This window comes from Watersipora subatra, chromosome 11 (assembly GCF_963576615.1).
Source record: "Watersipora subatra chromosome 11, tzWatSuba1.1, whole genome shotgun sequence".
Lineage (NCBI taxonomy): Eukaryota > Metazoa > Bryozoa > Gymnolaemata > Cheilostomatida > Watersiporidae > Watersipora > Watersipora subatra.
In genome coordinates, this window is record NC_088718.1 from 41,350,073 (window position 1) to 41,370,098 (window position 20,026).

The following is a 20,026-nucleotide window of genomic DNA, read 5'->3' on the forward strand; positions in this document are numbered from 1 at the left end:
GAAACTCTGTCTCCAGTTTTAAAACTCTATCTGGTTCTAGAGAACCAGATAGAGTTTTGAAACTAAACAAGTTTAGCAACCAGTCGAAAGACATAGAGCATATGCGTGTGAGACTTGAATAAAATCAGCCAATAAAAGTGGAAATTCATAGAGTTTACGCGGACTAACAGACAGACATATACAATGGCAATGTGGTATTTATTAGTATAGATTGATACTCTGCATTAAAATTGAGACCAAATTAAATAAGTCGAAGACTGCTTCTAAAATTGGATGGTAATTTTGACAAACAAAAGAGGTATTGGAAACCAACACCCAATTTTAAGAGCAATTTTTTATTTTTTGCTTGTAAAGAATAACTCTTACTTTTTTAACTTTTTTGGTTCATAAAACTTTTTAAATTTGACTTTCAAAAGATTTTGCAAGCTTTTTTAATATGATTCCTAAAAAGGTAACTCATAGTTTTCAGGTCACATGACATTGTTTCTTATCATCATTTCCTGTTTTAATGCAAAGTTTTATTTTTTTGTCACATAAGAGAATATTGAAAGTTTAAAAAAATTAATACACGCAATTTATCATAGCTTCTATCGCTGATTATGTTTTCACTTTTCCTAATTAGTAAGGCAGCGAGTCAGCGGATAAAAGATCAAGTAGATGAAGTAGTCAAGCTTATTACAGATTGCCTTTCTGGTGCTGCTAGCAATATAAAACCTTCCCATTTAAATTTGCTAAACAGAAAGTCTTAGAATAACATTTCATAGTTGATACTATTCAAATTAGATGTGACTACAATGGCTTGTTTAGCATGTTTGCTAAATAGAAACATGATCCACTAAGTTCTCTAATATTACTATAGTGAGACTTCCAAGTGTAAATTACTACTGCATACATGTTTATACATACCTGGGTATTTTTGTGTTAATTAAACATAGCAGGGGCCACGTTAAACTATTTGATGTTTAACTCTAGATATCTATTAAGCATTTTAAGAACGTCAGCTATTCAACATCAAAATATATATGGCTTCAGAGCTGGAAGATCGTCATAAGTAACCTCTAGTCAATATACATGTAGTTGATAATATAAACCAAGGCAGCGATGCCCTTGTAGTCGGTGATCATTACTCTGTTGCTGTGGGCTTGAAGTAACGCATTGACAACCGAGCATGAAAGTTGGTTAACATTTTCTCGAAATGAATAAATATTAATATAACATGCAGCGGATACCTGCTGGTACATAGTTATGTTGTCACATACTGGTGATGAGGCGTAGTGTATATTTTATCCAAATTTATTATGTATCCTTGTCACCTCCGTGAAACTACAACAAAACAATAACTTAATTGCTGATAAAAGGCTATTGAAAGAATGTTAATTATACAGCTGATCATATGTGAAGCCATTGGTAACATACAAAATAAAACATAAAATGAAAGACATGACATTTACCTTAATAACATATCCAGGAGATTGCTAAATAGTATGTGATTTTCCTTCTGGTTAATTTGTGATCATAGATGTATATGATAATGGCGTAATGATGAAATTTGTATACAAATAAAAGAAAGTATCAGCATTGAAAACAGAGCTAAAAAACTACATGTTGTTGGCTCAAATTCTGACAGAAAAATGACTTCAAGCACACCTAATCAAATGTATAATATTATGGCATGTCAGCCAGATCACACAAGACCCAGAGACCACCCAAGATCAACAGATCAACTGGCATTCATTCTGGGCAGAAGCAGTGAATCGTACAAGGTGTCTGGATTGTAAAGCGCACTATCAAATTAGGAAATTCAACAGAGACTAGCAGAATATTACATAACACATATTATATATATAATATATATTATGCATAAAATATAGGTTATATACATTATGTATAATTATATATAATATATATAGTATATATATATATCTCATAACTGGAGACACTTCTTTCGGTCTCAAAGATTTCATATTCATACCTGTTCATCACATCATCTACAGAATGTACTATAATGCATTTACGGTGTGTCCATTTGTAAGCTGAGCTCGCTTACCTAGTTTACATACTTCCACTTTTAGATCAGCCACCTACAAGGTTTTGTCGCCATATTGTTTATGAACATTGTCAGAATATATTAGATGGCTTTGTTATTAATTATACTGTTTTATTGCATTTTTTTACAGGACATCCATATTTTTTCAACCAGCTCTACGGTGGAGTAGACGCATTCGCCGTCAGCGGGTCAATCATAAATGAAGCTCTGAACTCTACCGCGTGAGTTGCTGTCACACTATATTTCTTCCATTTTCTAGAAAATATTGCAGTACAAATATTATAACTGTGCTGACTTGAGGTAGGGTGCTGTCAAATTCTATATGCATAGAAAGTGTGTATAGAGAGAATATATCTGGTATACAGAGTTCAGGTGCGTATCCATAATGAATGTAGCGGAATTTTAACAGAGTTTGTAATATAGGCAGTCTCGCTTATGGCCGGTTCACACTACAGTAATACTTCAACTTACGTGTGCTCCAACGTATGAGAAACTTGAGATACGAGCCAGCTTTTAAGCAAGTTTTAGCACTAAGATACAAGCCATGTTTGAGATACAATCACGTGAGTCAGTTGCCAAGTATACCGGAGATGTTTTATGAGAACAGCATTACTCTGTATTTTTCAACTGCTCAGGTTATACTTTTGCACCGTGTTTTTTTGTGCGCAATTTTCAGTGCAGAATTATGTGAATCAAAAGTACCCTGCGTTGACCGAAAGTTAAGTTTTTCTTTGGAAAAAGCGAATGATAACAGTTGATATTAAACGGAAAATTATTGAAAAATATGCAAAATGTGTATGCGTGATTGAGCTAGCTCAGCAATCTGACAGAAATACATCCACAATTATCAAACCGAAAGATTACATCTAGGGCATTTAGTTCGCAAAAGGACTGGCCATAGTTTCTAAACGGCGCAGCTATCTTCACGACCGCTGACGGAGAGACTGCTCAGGCATTGGATAAACAATTGGCCGGTGACAGCGTAACTGAAACGATGCTATATGAAAAGGCCGGTGCTATCTAGCAAAACTATAAAAATAGACATTCGGACAAGTTGGCTAGTGGTCGTGTTTTAACCTTTTGTGACGACACCTGCGTTCGTCCTAATCGCAAAATGGATTATCTTAAAACGACCGGCTAGTCGTGAAAGCAAAACAAAAAAAAAATTAGCTAACCAGCGAGAAACTTCAAACTACGAACGCCGAAGAAATTTTAATTACGTTAAGTTAAAAATGAAAGTTTGCTTTTAGGTTTGCTTCTACGTTTGTCTTTTAAAACATTGATAAAATCCAAATTTATCAAAGTCAACTGTTGTAATGAAGGATAACTTATATCTCCCTCCCTGGCAAATGCTAGCGTTAGCTGCTATTGTATGTATTTAATTTTACATTTTAATTAATCACATTTCCTTGCATTATTTTTTAATTGTTGCTTTTTGAAAGCATTTGGTAAATTAGGACAATAACCAACATGTTCTCTCTGTTTCGATATCTTGTTTTGAGTGTTTTATTTGCATTTTTAGAGTATGGAAACCAATCAATATATATTTAATGGTTCTATATATAAATAAATTGCACCAACATGTGAGTAAATTAACATACGAGCTCAATCTCGGAACGCATTAAGCTCGTAAGTCAAAGTATGACTGTATATCGCCGTTAGTCAGCATTTTCCTTTTGGCGCTTATCGTCGATCATTTGAACCGTAAACCTATGGCACCGATGAAGCAACGCAGGCACGTCGGGAAAATTTGCATCTGTCATCTGTCTTTCCTAATATTTCGTCGAGCATCAACGACCGCCTTTCAAATGTGAGTATTATGAGGATAGTAAATCGCTGCCACGGATAGCGGGATTTATTCATATCCATTTATGATAGTTGCTGCGAGACTAGTATTTAATTCCAACACGCGAAAACAAAGAAGTTTCTTCGTGAAAATTTAAAAAGAGAGTTGGAAACACTACGTTACGGAGTATTTCTTGATGCAACCGGGATAGGTTTGTGATACTGTGAACTATCATCGACGATTATCGAAGTATTTTGGCATCAACGCCGAGATATGGTGATATAGTGCGAACCAGCCTTTAACGGCGTCTCAGAGTTACGACACCATGTTAAAAATTGTGAATGTAAAAATATGCTTACAGATGGTAAATGAGAATATAAAAAAAATTTCTCAAATCCATCAACGTAACCATTAATGTATATATATATATTAAACATGTACACTAGCAACGACACTTTTTTTATGGACATACGGTATTGGGTGCTAGTCTAATACCTGTCACAGCTGCAACCAAAATCAAATGGTAAATGAAAAGAGAAATACCAGCAAAGTGAAAATAACGAATTGGTAAATATATGTAACATCTACCGCAACATACTCTACCGTAGCCTAACATTTGCTTAGATTCTTGTGCATACTCTGAGGCTAAATGAAAAAATTAATCTTTAATGTACTAGTTAAAAGTTTACACTTATTATTAAATATGCCAAAAGAATGTATAGAGAAAGAGAAAAGGTGAAGAAGCACAGCATAAATAGCCTATCTGTATTTAACAGAGGCTCGAGAGAGGGTGTGTTTACCGATTATTTCATGAAGTAATGCATGCATTACTTTATGAATTAATGCATGCATTAATACATGCATTAATTCACTCAGCAAACACATACCTTTCTGCATAAATCCCTGCATAAATTATTGCATGAAGTGGTGCAAGCATTAATGCATGCAGTTATAAATGCCTTTGTGCATGCATTACTCGATGTATTTGTGAATGTTTTACTGCATACACTACTGAATGTATTATTGCAATAATAGCAGTTTTATGGTTTTAATAGTGCTTTCTTATGCTTTCTGAAAGCTTATTGCTTATTGGTACCCATAACCTTTTTAAATAAAACTTTCTCTTTGTTCCCAACTGTCAAGATGAACACAGCTAACAAAGTTTCTGTCAATAAACTGAATACTCCACATTTATAAATAACAAGTATTACTGCGCATTTTACTGCAAGAATCACAGTATAGATTTACGGAATTAATGCATGCATTACCATAGGCCTTATTGCTTGTACTCTAATATGCAACAACTGGACAGCTGCATTATCTTTCATATGGGAAGTAATGATGGAAGGGTCTATAGCACAGCATTGGTAATAGTTCTGTTGTCATGTTAGCTCTTTGGAAACAATATTTTTGCTAACTCACATTTGCGACTAAGTTAGTCACGAAATTCAACAATATCACTCGGCAGTATCACAGTGTTTAATTTCTCTAAACATCACATCTAATTCTTTTCAGTTGATTTATTTCCTATTATATAATTTTAATAAGTTTTGTTCAGTTGTAACAAACAATGAGTTTTGAACCAAAGCTAATCCAGTAACCATCACTTTTATTTTAGGTTCACATATGAGATTGCTCCAGTTGTCTCCCTTATTGAACAGGAATTCATCAGTAAATTCTCTACAGAATTCATAGGATATCCAAAGGTTTGTGTGATAGCTTGTCAACTTTATATATTATACTTATAATATAGTGAAATATAAACCAATTAATATAATTAATAAAATATTTATAAAGCATTTATAAATTTGTTATGTACATTATTTTATAAATTTCTTTAAAAAATTTTCAAATCTAAAAAATATCATAAACAGTAAATATTTACATCATATAACATTATATATTATAGTTATTATTTAGTGAATATGCATAGATACATTCAGGAGACACCACATCGTATGCATTTATTGCATTTCTGGTCAGCAACACTGCGGACACTACTTATTTAGTAATTAATAACTTTTGAACTGGTTGGCGTATAATAATTATAATAACTATTATTACATAATTACATATAACAATGAATGCAGTTGCAACTCATAGAACCTATAATACAAAGAATATATTTCCAGAGCGGTTAATTGCATTAGTTACCATAAAATGGTAACTAACGCAATAAATAGCTCTGGAAATATATTCTTTGTATTATAGGTTACATGTTAGTTACCATGCTATATATAACATGGTAACTAATCAACTTTTTTTGAAAGTAATTAATACCTTATTTTGTTATTTTGTTTATTATGTGATTCACTTTGAATGACATTGACCAATGATAATCAAGTTCATGTCTATCTATATTTGATTCCAGTTGTTAGAATCATATATCATACTCTCCGATAAAATACGATGATAAAGATAATTACTAGTATTATTAATATACCACGCTTATTACTCTTATTTTTCTCAGTGTTATTCACGTAGCCTTAGATACTGGCAACATTGGTATCAATGCAATTAATGGATTAAATAAAGGAAAAATACGTCTGAACCACAAAAAAGTGAATCTGCTACAAAACTCTCCCATATTGGTTATCTAATATAATATTTAGTACATATAATAACATAATTATACATTATAAAGTACTTGAAATCATTTGTACTAGTGAGTATGCAAAGTTTAAATTTCAATAATCTGCTATGACTAAACTTAGAGCAGGTAAGTTTAATCTGAGCACCAGCAGACAGTAACAACCATGGAACTACCTCTCCCATTTATTGTCCTTCAGGGACAAGAGGATGGAATCTTCTGCCCTGGTGGTTCATTAGCCAACATGTATGGTTTGAGTTTGGCACGTCATCACAGGTACCCCGAGAGTAAAACCAAAGGAATTCAAGGAATCCCTCCAGTTCATATATACACATCTACACTGGTAAGTAGCAACTCTTTAGGGTACACATGCTTACCTTTTTCCATATAAAAGTCCAGCATTTTTACGAACTTATTTTTTAATAAACTCTAGATAAGTGATGTCAAATTGCAGAATAGTCTATATCGCTGATTTGGCATAAATAATTATTCAGAGTAGGTTTAGGCACATCTGTACTCCCTATTTATACACACTGGTGGTTGTAATTATAGGACCACGTAATAATTTTTTGTGCTCTTTGACATTTATGACATAAACTCACTTCTCTATTATCACAGACCATATATACTCTACATATTTGAGGAGCACGTTTTGTAGACGCTCTGTCTGTTATCGAATTATTCCTAAAACATATAATTTATCTATTGGGCATTCATTTTATCTTATCCTGTGATTGACCAAAAGGATTGACTAACTAAATATTAAGATGCTACTCCAAAGGCTGATTTAAAGTTTAACTTTTGATTTTTTAAATTTAGGCAGCTCTAGAACAACTTGAAAGAATTAAAAAAAAACTTTATTTGTTAGGCTTGTGAAACAGCTATAACGCACTATATTCTTTTGCTCTAATATATAGTTTAACACTGCTTTGTTATTACTTTGGTTGTACTAGTAACTCTGTTATCATCGGCTCACCATTAAAGTAAATCAAATTTAAACTGTTGCTTTCAACTGCAGAGTCACTACTCTATAAAGAAGGCAGCATTCTTCATGGGCTTTGGCCTAGATAATATAATACATATAGAGACGGATGCCGCTGGACGAATGCTGCCAGAAAAGTTGGATGAAGCAATTATGGATTCTAAGTCAAAAGTAGGTCGGTTTTTGTATTAGTGAAAAAATCTTGCTGGTTTAATTGTATTGGCTATGTTTAGATAGGAGTTGTCTGCTCTGTGTTTATGTAATGTTTCTAAAAGGTGCCACAACTTACAAAGGAATTTTTATATTTTCAGTTTACTCTTACATGTATATAAAACAGTGAATCAAATTCAATATTGTACTGTACCTGTGAGCTTCCAATATTTTAAAAATGAGCCTGCATAAAATTTTAGTTGATTTTGTCAGCAGGTATCAGTATGTTGTATCATTTTTAGTTGTTTCTAATGTTTGAGATGATCTGACTGCCAGGGCATTTCAGAATTAAAATTGAAAAAATTTGATTGCAATTAAAACTCTCAGAAAAAAGATGCATGCAGAATGACATCACTAGTTGCTAGTTGCTAAAAATTAAGTCACTCGTTGTTACGGTTGCTATAGTTGGTATCAGCTATTGTGTTCAAGTTGCGGTGTTATGCTTCTTTATTCTGTCGATCTTTTTACAACCGTAGATGTAGCAATTGCATTTTTGTTTGATGCGAGCATTTCAATTTAATCAAGTCTTGTCAATTTTAATCTTGAAACATCCTAGCAGCTAGATCACCTCAAACATTAAAAACAATCGCAAATGATAGAAAAATTCTGATACTTTCTTATAAAATCTACTAAAGTTTTGCGCAAGTTAATCTTTAACTAAAACTTTTAAAATTATAGTTCAAAGACTTGACCTAATCAGAAATGCATGCAGTCAGAATCTTGTCTGAACCTGCTTGTCTTTAATGAATTTGTATGACTGTCTCATCTTTTGTACTCTGTGAAATTTGACAAACACTCAATAAACTCATAGAACTTGCCAAAATCAAATATAAACTACTGGTATTAATAATATTTGCAGGGCTATGAACCTTTGATGGTTAATGCAACATCTGGTACAACTGTTCGTGGCGCTTATGACCCTCTAGAGCCTATCGCTGACGTATGTGCTAAGCATGATAATGTCTGGCTTCATGTCGATGCTTGTTGGGGTGGTGCTGCTCTTCTCTCACCAAAACTAAGGTTTGAGCTATTTCCCTAAAACCAATTTAGTTCTTTTAAAAATGAAACTGCCATAGAAATTTTTAGTTTCAATCGGTTTAGATTGGAAATGCCGCTGTGAGCTATGGAAATAAAAGTCTATGTGTTTTTCCACAAAAGCAGTTGTTAAGCTTTTTTTCAAGTTTTCTTTACATATTCTTACACAATCAATGTAAAGAGCAATACTGGCTGATGACGGTAAGCCATGAATTTGAGTCTGCATTGTTGTCCAGCTCAGGTGTTCTAATAATAGCTATAGCCGGAAAACAGACGGACTTTGAGAAATATATATATAGATTCCTAAACAACATAGAGAGCAAATATAATACTGGCTGATGGCGGTTGCTGTAAGTTTGGGTACAACAGCTGAACTACAGTATACAAATAGTATGATTGCATAAGAATGTCTTTTTCACTAATTATGGCTGATTTTTGGTGACCTTTGCTTGAGCTACTCATAAGAACAATCATTACTTTAGTAAGAGTTGTGTCGCTCTGTCTGTCCAAGTCCATGGTTAGAGGTTGGGATTTGGGCTAGTGATATTCAGTTTAGCAGCTCGACACTCTGACACCTGGGCTGGCCATCTACCTACAAGTATTTGTGAATAGTTGTGTACATACTTACTCTCTGCGCCTTATAAGCATGCCTGATGATCTCTACTGCCAGAGGTACTAGTTTTACATAAAAAAGCCAAAAACGAAATTTAAGCGAGTCACACAAATAGTGAAACTCACTATGGAAGTTGCTCATGCTATGCCTTGGTTGCCTTTTATTAACGTTCAGCAAATTTTTATGTCTGCCAGTTTGTTTCAGAAATGAGTGCATTAACCAATCAACACTGCCGATTGATATTACTTGCTCAAATATGCTCATTATTCTTATTGATTATGAGCACACGCTATCTTGTTCTACGTGAAAAAATATAACTGCATTCAATATGCTCTGATTGGTTGTCACAACTGAAAAATGGCTCTGTTCAGTTCACAAATTGAACAGTTTTAAACCGCAGCTTATTGGCTGATCAAGATTTTGACAAAATCTGTCAACTATCAGTTAAAAGCAGCTTAAGAATTCTTACTATCATGGCATAAATAAGGGTTCAAAGGTTAAACTTGGACTCCTTGATTAAAAAGAAAAACTTGCAGAAGCATATCAAAATAGCTGCTTTTATTACTTAAAGAGCCACGACACCAATTTTTTTTCTTTCTTTTAATATGAAGACAACTCAGTAAAGCCGCTATAAAAATCATTAACGCCATAAATTAATAGCTCAGAAAAAATGAATAAATTGTCGGTAGTACAAGAGAGAAAATTTTATGCACATATGAGTAAATTGTGGTTTACTGTAACAAAGAAGGGAACAGTTTAAGAGGCTCAGAGACACCTGACCGAATGAGCTGATCTTCACATCATGATACAGACGTAAACATGCGCAACTTGCTCATAAGTTGGATTTCTTCATCAACAAGCTGGACGTGTCACACATGTAACAGTTCATGTGTCACACCTGTTCATTTTACTCATAAACCAGAGAAAAGTTATATGTTTCTAACCAAAAGCTGCATATCTTTGGCCAGCAAGATTTCAGAAACAAAGAACCAATCATATTCATGCTAGAAGCATTTTTTTCATCACCCTGGTTTTTGTGGTGGTCTTATTTTTCCACCTCAGAGACAAACAGTTCATGAGAGAGTCTTAGAAAATTGCTAGCTATCAGAACTTATATTTTGCAGTGCATTGACCTGAATGAAGCAACATTAAACTGTCGGCATTGACACGTCTTTCATAAAATCTTTAATACTAACGGATAAAAACAAAAAAACAAAATATTTTTAATTTGTTTGTGATGGTTTTAAAAATAAGATTTGTCATAATATAGCGAAAAACTATTTTATTTGGTTCACGGCGAAAAAGGGTACATATTTTTGTAATAGTGATTTATATATCTAATTAGTGTCCTACAGAGTGTTAATAAGTAATTAAATCAAGTCAAAGTTAATTCTGACAAATCCTTTGGCCAGGTGTTGTTAGCAAACTGAATTACGGAACTTGATCCAAATCACTTGCCAAAGCAAATTCAATCAAAGCTTGCTGACACTTGCTTGATAAATGCTGGAGTGTTTATAAAAATTTTCCTATATGGGATTTTATTTGTTTGGGTCTGTATCTCTGCTTTGACACATAGAGTTGAGTGGGATTAGATAAAATGAATAAATATATAGAAATATGTATATAAATATATAGAAATATATATATCATGTATTATGTATATATTTATATATTGTATATATATATATATATACTAGATGCTATAAGACTAAAATTTTTCGTGGCAGCTACAATATTGTTTCAAGCTTGGCACTCGTCAGGCTGCCACTGGCGGTTCGACAAAATAGTGCGTTGTAAGACGGTGCCCATCAAATTTCTGAGATGATAGCTCTGATGTATATGTATATCTTCTATATATATTTTTCTGAAAGTATGTCGTCTGTCGTATGTCTGCAATCCGTCTATAGCAATTAAAATCTTGGAATAAAAAATCTGCACCGAAGAAGATTTGATCTTAGAGCTTTCCGTTTGCAAGTATGGTGCCGTACCAATTAGGTCGCAGAGATTGATTTCAAAGCTAGCTGATATATGTCGCTGTATGGAAGCAAATACCCAATGGCTTTGCTTACTACACAGGGTCATAGCATAAAGTCACGAGAAGCTAGTAGCTCTCATTATCTATCCTTTTTTTACGTCATCACCCTGTTTGCACATGCGCTCGTCCACGAAAAAGCTGCCATTTTTGTAGAAAAAAATCGTCATTCTCTTGATTAATAGTATTTTCCGGTGTTGTTTTGATACTAAAATAAAATATTTGCAAACAAAAGCATTGTTTGCAATAATTAATTGCAGAAGCTTCATGTTTTTAACAATAAAAGTTGTCCATAAAGATGGCAGACAACGATAGAATGACGTCACAAAAAAACGAAGGATTAAGCATACTCAAATTTTCCTTTGGCAATGTGCCAGGCTAATAGCAAGAGGCATGCAATTCTCATTACTTCTCATTGTTTATAAGCTACTTTTTAATACCCGGGCAACGCCGGAAAGCACAGCTAGTACTTGTATATATGTATGTAGGTATATGCATGTATATATATATGTGTGTATATATACTTACATATATTTATGAAATAGTTGAGAAAAAGTTTTTGTTTCTCAAGTTATCACCTTATGAGAGTTGAAACCGATCTGTCATTATTAATCGACAGATTATTAATTATAAATACTCTCCATATTATACATTATATATATATATATTTATATATACATATATATTTATATTATATACTCGAAAAATCTGAAAAATAATCTCTTTTTTTAAGTTATCACCTAATGAAAGCAGACCTGGGTCTGTTCAAAACAGATCTATCATGATTAACCACCAGCTACGTACTCCCCATAATATACTTCATACTATAATTCACTTTGAACATGGTGTATTGAGTGCTTTTAATTATTATTATTTAGAAACTAGAATTTCTCGCAATACTAAATGACCATATATATATGATGAGATTGTTGGAATAGGTTAACTGTACTGTTTCCGACTTAGTGTTTTTCTCTAGAGTCACTACAGTTTTGTTTTGGTGCTTCTGTGCTCTTCAAGTGACTGGTGATCGATTTACATTCGATAACCTCATAAAGATGTTTATTTTTAAAGGTACAAACTAAAAGGAGTAGAAAGATCGGATTCAGTAGCCTGGGACCCCCATAAGATGGCCGGTGCAATACTTCAATGCGCCCCAATAATCACCAAACACGTAAGCAACTATTCTCTAAGCTGCGTTCACACCAGCCGATTTCAGTCCGATTCTCTGGCCAATTTTCTCACAGACTGAGAATTGCGTATTGCGGACAAAGCAAACGGCCCCAAGACCTATTTTATCCAAAGAAGAAATTTTATGAGGCAGTGCCGATAGGTGGCCGATTCAAGGTCGGATTTCAATTGGAGTAGCCAATGAAATCACTTTCACAGCGATTCACACATTGCCATTTAAAGCGAACGCCATATTTGTTTTCACATTTGTGCATGTTTTTATCATAGCTTTACTCGCGAGTAATAATTCTGCTGATAGCACCATGAAGGTTGCTATCAACAGAATTATTATTTCTTTGACCATACTTGCCAAGCAGTTGAGAAAAAAAAGTGTGAGATTGATGGTAAATGTAGTAGTTGAATCTGAAGCCTAGATTTCTTTGTGAAGTTTTTTTTTCTTCATTGGTACCTACATAGGAGGCCCTTCTACGATTTTATCCAATGTTCGGGTACTCTACTATCTATGTGTGGTCATGGTTGTTTGCCAACGATACGTCACAGCTCCATGTATAATTTTTGTTTATTGATAAAAAACTGTGGAGCAAATCGTTGGACATCAATGTTGCTAAATCTAAATAGCCCAGGTTTTATGGCAAACATATGGTTTAATAGCGATCTGTTTCATTGTTGCTAACTTTGTGTGATGATGAGGGCTCACAACTAGTAAACAAAGAGAAAACGACAAGTAAAGAAATTAAACCACTACTTTTATTGAAAAAGCTGGAGGAAAACGGGAGATTTTGTGCAAAAGGGAGACTGACTTAAAAAACTGGAGGGCCCCGGCCAAACCGGGAGACTTGACAAGTATGTGTTTGACTATTATAGCAACGGCATGATAATTGAAACAACTGCTTCAATTACCATGCTGTTGCTATAATAGATGAAACAGCTATTATGTTGTTACGTATGTGATGTTAAAGCATATAAGGCAAAAGATAATCCTTCCTATAATGTGGCTACTTATCTATTATTGGTGATGAGCTGAGATGATGTTAGCAAAATATCATCCTCCCTATAGTTACGCATTATTAGTGATGAACTGGGCAGTGCCAAATAGTTAGTAAACTTGCTAAAAACATCCACAAGAAACATTGTAGGAAACAGTAAACAAAATGCAAAGTATGACTCACTAAAATATATCAGCTAAATTTATTTAACTTTACAAATAAAAACTGGCCAAATTGCCCTCTCTCGGTCCAAACTCAGCCTAGTGTGAATAAAAAAAATCTGGCCAAAAGCTTCCATAAAATCATTTAGAGATTGGCCACAAAAACTTGGTTTGCAAATCGGCTGGTGTGAATGCAGCTTTAGACTTCATGTTTAAAGGAAATCCCAAATAATGCTAGTAGGTTTTGTTTAGTTAAAATCATATGCCTAGGTCAGTGGGCCACCAAGTGGAGCACATATGAAAATGCAGCAGCTGCAGCAATAAAAATAAATCTTCTTATTTTATTGAGAGAAATGTTTACATTAGCAACTTTCTTCATCCACTTGAAAACATTAAAGGTTGACTTGCAATAAAATTCACATTACAGTTATTTGGTATCAAAAGAGTCACCATGTCTTACTCTGTTGTTTTGTAGGTGCCAAATATGTGGAAATGTGATTAAAAGCTTTTAAAAGCTCAAAAACAAACAGTTAATCGCGCCACACGAGACCGCCGTAGTTTGGATTCTCTTTGCAAAACGGCTGAAATGTGATGTAGATGTGAGAGATGGTTTCTGTTTACACTTTCATGCAACCTTATTCGTCGAAATATTTACACAAATATACTTCACACATTCAATAAAACCATGTCTATTGTTCTTACGCGTCTATTTCATCGGCATCATAATGCTGCCACTCTGAGCACTGATATCTCAAAACCTACCATAAAAACCTGTTTAATTTTTTAATCTTAGCTTGAACGATTGCATATCACCCTCTGATAAACATGATGAGCCTGTTGGTCACCTGTGATGGTCAAAAAATGCTGTAGAAATCTTTCGCGCCATATTGAGGGAATTGTAAGTCAAATGATCAGATAATGTTAGTTTCAGTTCAAGTTTGATTTATCGTAAATGGCAGACACGCTTTATCGTATTAAAATTGTTAATGTTTTCATTCAAGAAAAATATGTAAGTATTTTTTCGCAATATGAAGCGATATTTACATGTATCATCATTAAATTCATATATATATAGTAATATTCGTTCTATCACTCTCTAGCTATAACTGTTACTACTAACTAGCTTGGCACATAAGAGCTGGCTAGTGGCGGTGCTTACTTGCTGGGAAGTTTGATTCTGTTGAGGATCTTCATCAGATAGAGCGTCAGGCTCGAAACGCCAGGGTCTTAACTCTTCAGAATTTGACATTTTTTATGATCGCAAGTCGTACACGTACTTCGAATTGTCGGACCGAATGGCCAAGCTGAAACTGTAAAGTATCGAGCATCTATAATTGATACGGGGTCTTTGGTAAAACCCGAAAGTGTTTGTCATAAACTAGTGCTACGATAGGTTTTATATTGAGCTTTTTATTGGCCTTTTAAGTCACGTGAGAATATCATGTGACAAGACAATAGCCAAATTTCATGTCTACATCATCGAAATAAACGAATTCCAATTTACGGCGGCTTTTCGTTTTTTAGCTTTTAAGAGCTTGTAGTCGTATTCCCACATATTTTGCACCCGCAACACAACAGAGTAAGACATGGTGAATCTTTTGACACCAAATAACTGTAATGTGAATTTTGTTGCAAGTCAACCTTTAAATAAAATTAAATAAATAAATTAAATAAAATTATGTCTGTCTGACAGATAAGGAACAAATTGTAGTTAATTGTTCCCAGGTATTTATAATATTAATCATCGCTATTATATATTTTATGTGTTTATTTGGAATAAAACTATGTTTCAAGTTTTGTAAAGTATTTAAAGAAGATATATTTTAAATTTATATTTTTATGGTAAAGCGGTAGCCATACTAGCTGATGTTCTGCAATTAAATTTTGGTGATTATTTATGACGATTGATAAACAAAACAAGCGAAACCATTGGTTAAATTATAATATCAATAGACACTATGCATGCAAATACCTTCGTTATTTTATAATTAATTATATTAAAATTATAATTTATATTTATCTGCAAAGTACAAAAGGAGAAAGGGAAACTGCACTCATCTGCTATCATTGAGTAAAACAACTACAAAATCATCTGCAAATTGACAAAAATTTAAACTGCAGCTCAGCCAATTTTTAGCAAATATGTAGTCAACTGAATGGAAGGATTTGTTTTGAAGATTGTCAGCTGATCACAATTTTTGTAAACTATGTCTGATGATCTGCTAATGTACACGCATCACAGAGTACACAAACCCTATTGTCATAGAGTGTGAAATCATCATAATATTCATTTTTTTCATATTTATGAAAAACTTTTAACAATAATCAGCAAAACAAAACTTTATGTTTTATTACGCAAAATAAAAATTAAGATATGAGTTGTTTATTTCTGGTATAAAACTATTCGACCTAAATTATGGTGATTCAATTACTGTATTTGATGTATTTTTAAAATACGTACTGCTATAAGGTCTACCATCAAAACTTTTTAAGAAGTTTGTGACAAACCAATTCAATACTACAATTAAATGATATTGACCTTGTTTTGAATTTGTAGAAAGGGTTGCTGGCTGAAGCACACTCAACGAATGCTCGATACCTTTTTCAACAAGATAAGATTTATGACTGCAGTCTAGACACCGGAGACAAGTCTGTGCAGTGTGGAAGGAAGATAGATGCCTTTAAATTATGGGTATGCGACAACAGTAGCACTTTTAATAAAATTACTAATAACTGTTTTATAACAGGTGAAATATTTGAACCGTTTAGTATGTTTTTAGCAGCGTGTGTAATATTTATCTTGGATTGGTAGCTTCTACATCAAACAAAATGGTTTAAAAATTTATCAATTATCTCCATCGCTGCGCTGACTTTGTCTTTGGGAAAATCAATGAAAGGATTTACTGGTAGCCAGTTAAAAACAGTGTCTCATACCTTTTAGTTGTTTAGCTGTAATTGTCAGTAAAAGATATCAAGGCGTTATGTAAATCAAAAAGTTTTTAATATGTAACAGTTTACCAACAAATGGATAGCTTTGCTGCTTATGGAACTGTGCATTAATTGAATGGCATGAGCATTTGGTGATATTTTGGAAACTCCGAGTTGTATGCTATCGGAAAATCCGTTAGGCCACCTTGTAATTTTTGGATAATTTGTAGTAAATAAACTGTATAACTGAAGGATCTTAAAAATTAATAATAAATAAAACAACTACAGCTGCTACTATTAGATCTGTAAACTGATTGGTTGTCATTGTGTTTTTGTTCCTCTAATAAACTACATGTAGTGCTATGTTCCTGACTATTGTTAAAGATTTGTCATTTTTTTTACGATATTCGTTTAATATGGTGCTTTTTCTCCAAAAAATTCTCAAAAGTGTTTCAAATTTTTTTTGTAAATTTCGTAATAATAACAAATGCACTGAAAATTAATTTTAAAATACTTTTTGATGCTACATTATTCCATCAATGTATTTATATTTCATTGAGTAGTGGAAGCATTTTTTGTAATACATTTATAGTATCATAACCATTTTAAATAGCAACTGTTAGCTAGTTCTACTATCTTGATTAGTGATCGCTTATGCCATTTAAAAATCTTTTAGTATTTCACCATTTAAACTAAAAGCTCTATCGCAAATGTTGAAATGCTCTTTTTCAATCAAAAACAATTTTTAAGTTTTCAGTTTTGATTATAAATTTTTTTTTAGAAAGCTTTAGTTTGCTATTTTTTGCTAGTGTTATGATGCTGCCTTAGATGATGTGGAAAGCATACGGCAGCAGAGGGATGGCTGAGAGGATTGAAGAGTGCTTTAGCAATGCGGAGTACCTGAGACAAAGGCTTAGCGAGACTCCAGGATTCCGGCTTCTGTTTGATGAGCAAGAGTGCACCAACACGTGTTTCTGGTACATTCCGCCAAGCCTTCGTGGTCAAGAGGAGAATGAGGAATGGTGGCAAAAGCTTTCATTGGTAAGCATAAATTTGATACACTAAAATATCAGATTGCAACAGATATACTGTCCATTTTGTTTCCACTTTTGACTACACGCAGGCAGCACAGAGTTGTCCAAATTTTACCAGAATTAATGGACCACTTTTAGATGGTATGAAGACATTTTGTTTGTTGCTTTTGGGCTTATAAAGCAGACTTCCCATGAAAAGCCGCGTTTATGGTTGTCAAAAAAAATGATAAAACTTATGTCGCCACATTACTGCAATAAAAAGTCAAATATTTTAGTTTCATACACATATCTTGTTTAAACTTTGATACTCAGCTGCAGTGCTGCACCATGCAAGATTTTGCTAATTGCTGACATAGATTTGTTAATTAAGGCAGCTATGAGTGAACCTTGCAACTGCAGTACATGCTGGCAAGTTTAAAAGGTAAAAAAATGGAGTAGGCTGCTGGTAGAATGGGAAAAACTAGGCTCTGGTAAGCTATGTGTTTCAAATTTTACCTGGGTGTATGTAAATCCACAAACTGGCAGAGTGTAGAGAGTTTTTATTGCTATCAATAATTGATATTAATAATTGATAAATAATAATTGATAGTCAAAAATTGATATTCTGACTAGGCCTTTGGGAGCAAAGATAGTAGAAGCTACTTGTTTGGAAAAATCATTAATTTTTATTTGCACATTACAATTTTAGATATTTCCAGAGCTTAGCCTTTATATGGTGCCTAATGAATTAATCGCAGGCTTTCCTTTTTATTCACAACTAGAAAACCATAAAGTTTGTGTAGAAAAATCAAATCAGGAGATTATTGGCTACTGGGTTGTGATAGCTACTTATATTTGCTATACTTACTCAATGACACGATGTTAGACAAGTTATTATTATAAGTAATTGTAGTTTTCAGTTATAAAGTTGTAAATATTTTTGACTGATAAACTTCATAAGCAAATGGTTTCAAACGTCAATATTGTTAAAGCGGTGCAAAAGCTTAAATATTGGACTACAAAGCCGCAGGCCAGTGTTTCATACCACACTCTGGTCTTAAACTGCTGCTGCATCCTATAAATACACAGTTCATGGTTGCTGGCCAACTCTTCGCTAGCCAGATTTGTTGTAAGAGCTCTCTCCACTCTTCATAAACACTGATGGACACACGGAGTACAAGCTTGAGTAAATGTGCAAACTAGTTAAGGCCTTCTGAATCCCGCTGATCTGTAGAGATATTCTGTAATGGTAAAACCTTGACCTACCACCTCTCCATAAGAATATTTTAATTATTGACGTAATATTTGAGCAAATAGTAGTCGTGATGTACAAAATAATCTTCAGCATACAATGTCCACAATTTATAGATATTTACCATTTTTAATTATAAAATTACAAAACCATCAAAAGTATAAATAAAACATAGAAACATTAATAAAATATACAAATGGATTTGAATTGTATCTAATATAAATTATGCCGTGTATTTCTATTGCTCTACTACCAAATATATGTAATGCTGATCATTCACACCCATTCCTGCATTTCTTAATAAGAAATACAACTTCTTTATAGGTAACTGCTCTGATAATTAATTTTTGCAAGTAATTTCTGTTTCAAAATTTAGTTTTTGACTTATAATTTTATAAAATACATTTGTTTTAAAAACTCATGTATACGTAAAAGTATTTATTGTTGCATCTTGGAGCTTGAGAAAAAAACTAAACAAGATAGACTGTATTCTTACAAAAATATTTGCTTCAACGTGTGACAACTCCAACATACAAAGCAAATTCTGAAATAGATAAACTTGGTGTGTTAAAGTTGGACAGTAGTCTCGTATTTCCAAATTGCTGTGTAATGAAAACAAAATTTTTTAGGTGGCGCCAAAGATTAAAGGCCAGATGCAAATGACTGGAAGAATGATGATTGGCTATCAGCCTGAAGGAAAATATGTCAACTTTTTTCGAATGGTTATAGCCAGTGCTATGAACACACACGAGGATATGGATGAGGTGATACGAGTCATACAAGAGTTTGGAGACAAACTGTAGACTTAGTTCTTTTAATGTTTTTTTAATACTTTTCAGGTAGTCCCTTCAGCCACTCCAATCACTCATTTTGTGCAGTCTCTAAGACTTTAAATATAATTCAGCATATGGAAAGTGCTTTCCATGCTTAAACCAAAGGCTTACTTACTTTTTAAAAACAGTTGTTAATGAAATAAAGTGTTGTTGAGAGATAAGTTGGATAGAAACAATATTTTTTAAGCTGCCAATCCAAACCGGTGTTGTAAATGCCCCACAAAATAGTACACAAAATTTTTAAAAGTCAAGGGTGTTTTCTGTTTAGCTACACACGTATCAGTGTGTATTTTTTGTGAGTTGCTTAACTCCCATATATCAAGATGTATATTAATTCAGCTTTATGCCTATCGAAAACAGTTTAACTTGT

General features: G+C 33.4%; 1 protein-coding gene across 1 annotated transcript in view; it reads left to right on the top strand.

The window, feature by feature from the left end:
• LOC137408175 (cysteine sulfinic acid decarboxylase-like) overlaps window positions 1-19,820 on the top strand; it is a 27,708-nt gene extending 7,888 nt beyond the window's left edge. The window contains exons 3-11 of the mRNA XM_068094575.1: window positions 2,178-2,268; window positions 5,452-5,539; window positions 6,623-6,766; window positions 7,442-7,576; window positions 8,475-8,635; window positions 12,367-12,466; window positions 16,188-16,322; window positions 17,387-17,599; window positions 19,453-19,820. Coding sequence (XP_067950676.1) covers window positions 2,178-2,268; window positions 5,452-5,539; window positions 6,623-6,766; window positions 7,442-7,576; window positions 8,475-8,635; window positions 12,367-12,466; window positions 16,188-16,322; window positions 17,387-17,599; window positions 19,453-19,626 — 1,241 coding nt within the window. The 3' untranslated portion in view covers window positions 19,627-19,820. The remainder of the gene's footprint in view (window positions 1-2,177; window positions 2,269-5,451; window positions 5,540-6,622; window positions 6,767-7,441; window positions 7,577-8,474; window positions 8,636-12,366; window positions 12,467-16,187; window positions 16,323-17,386; window positions 17,600-19,452) is intronic.
• The last annotated feature ends 206 nt before the right edge of the window (window positions 19,821-20,026 follow it).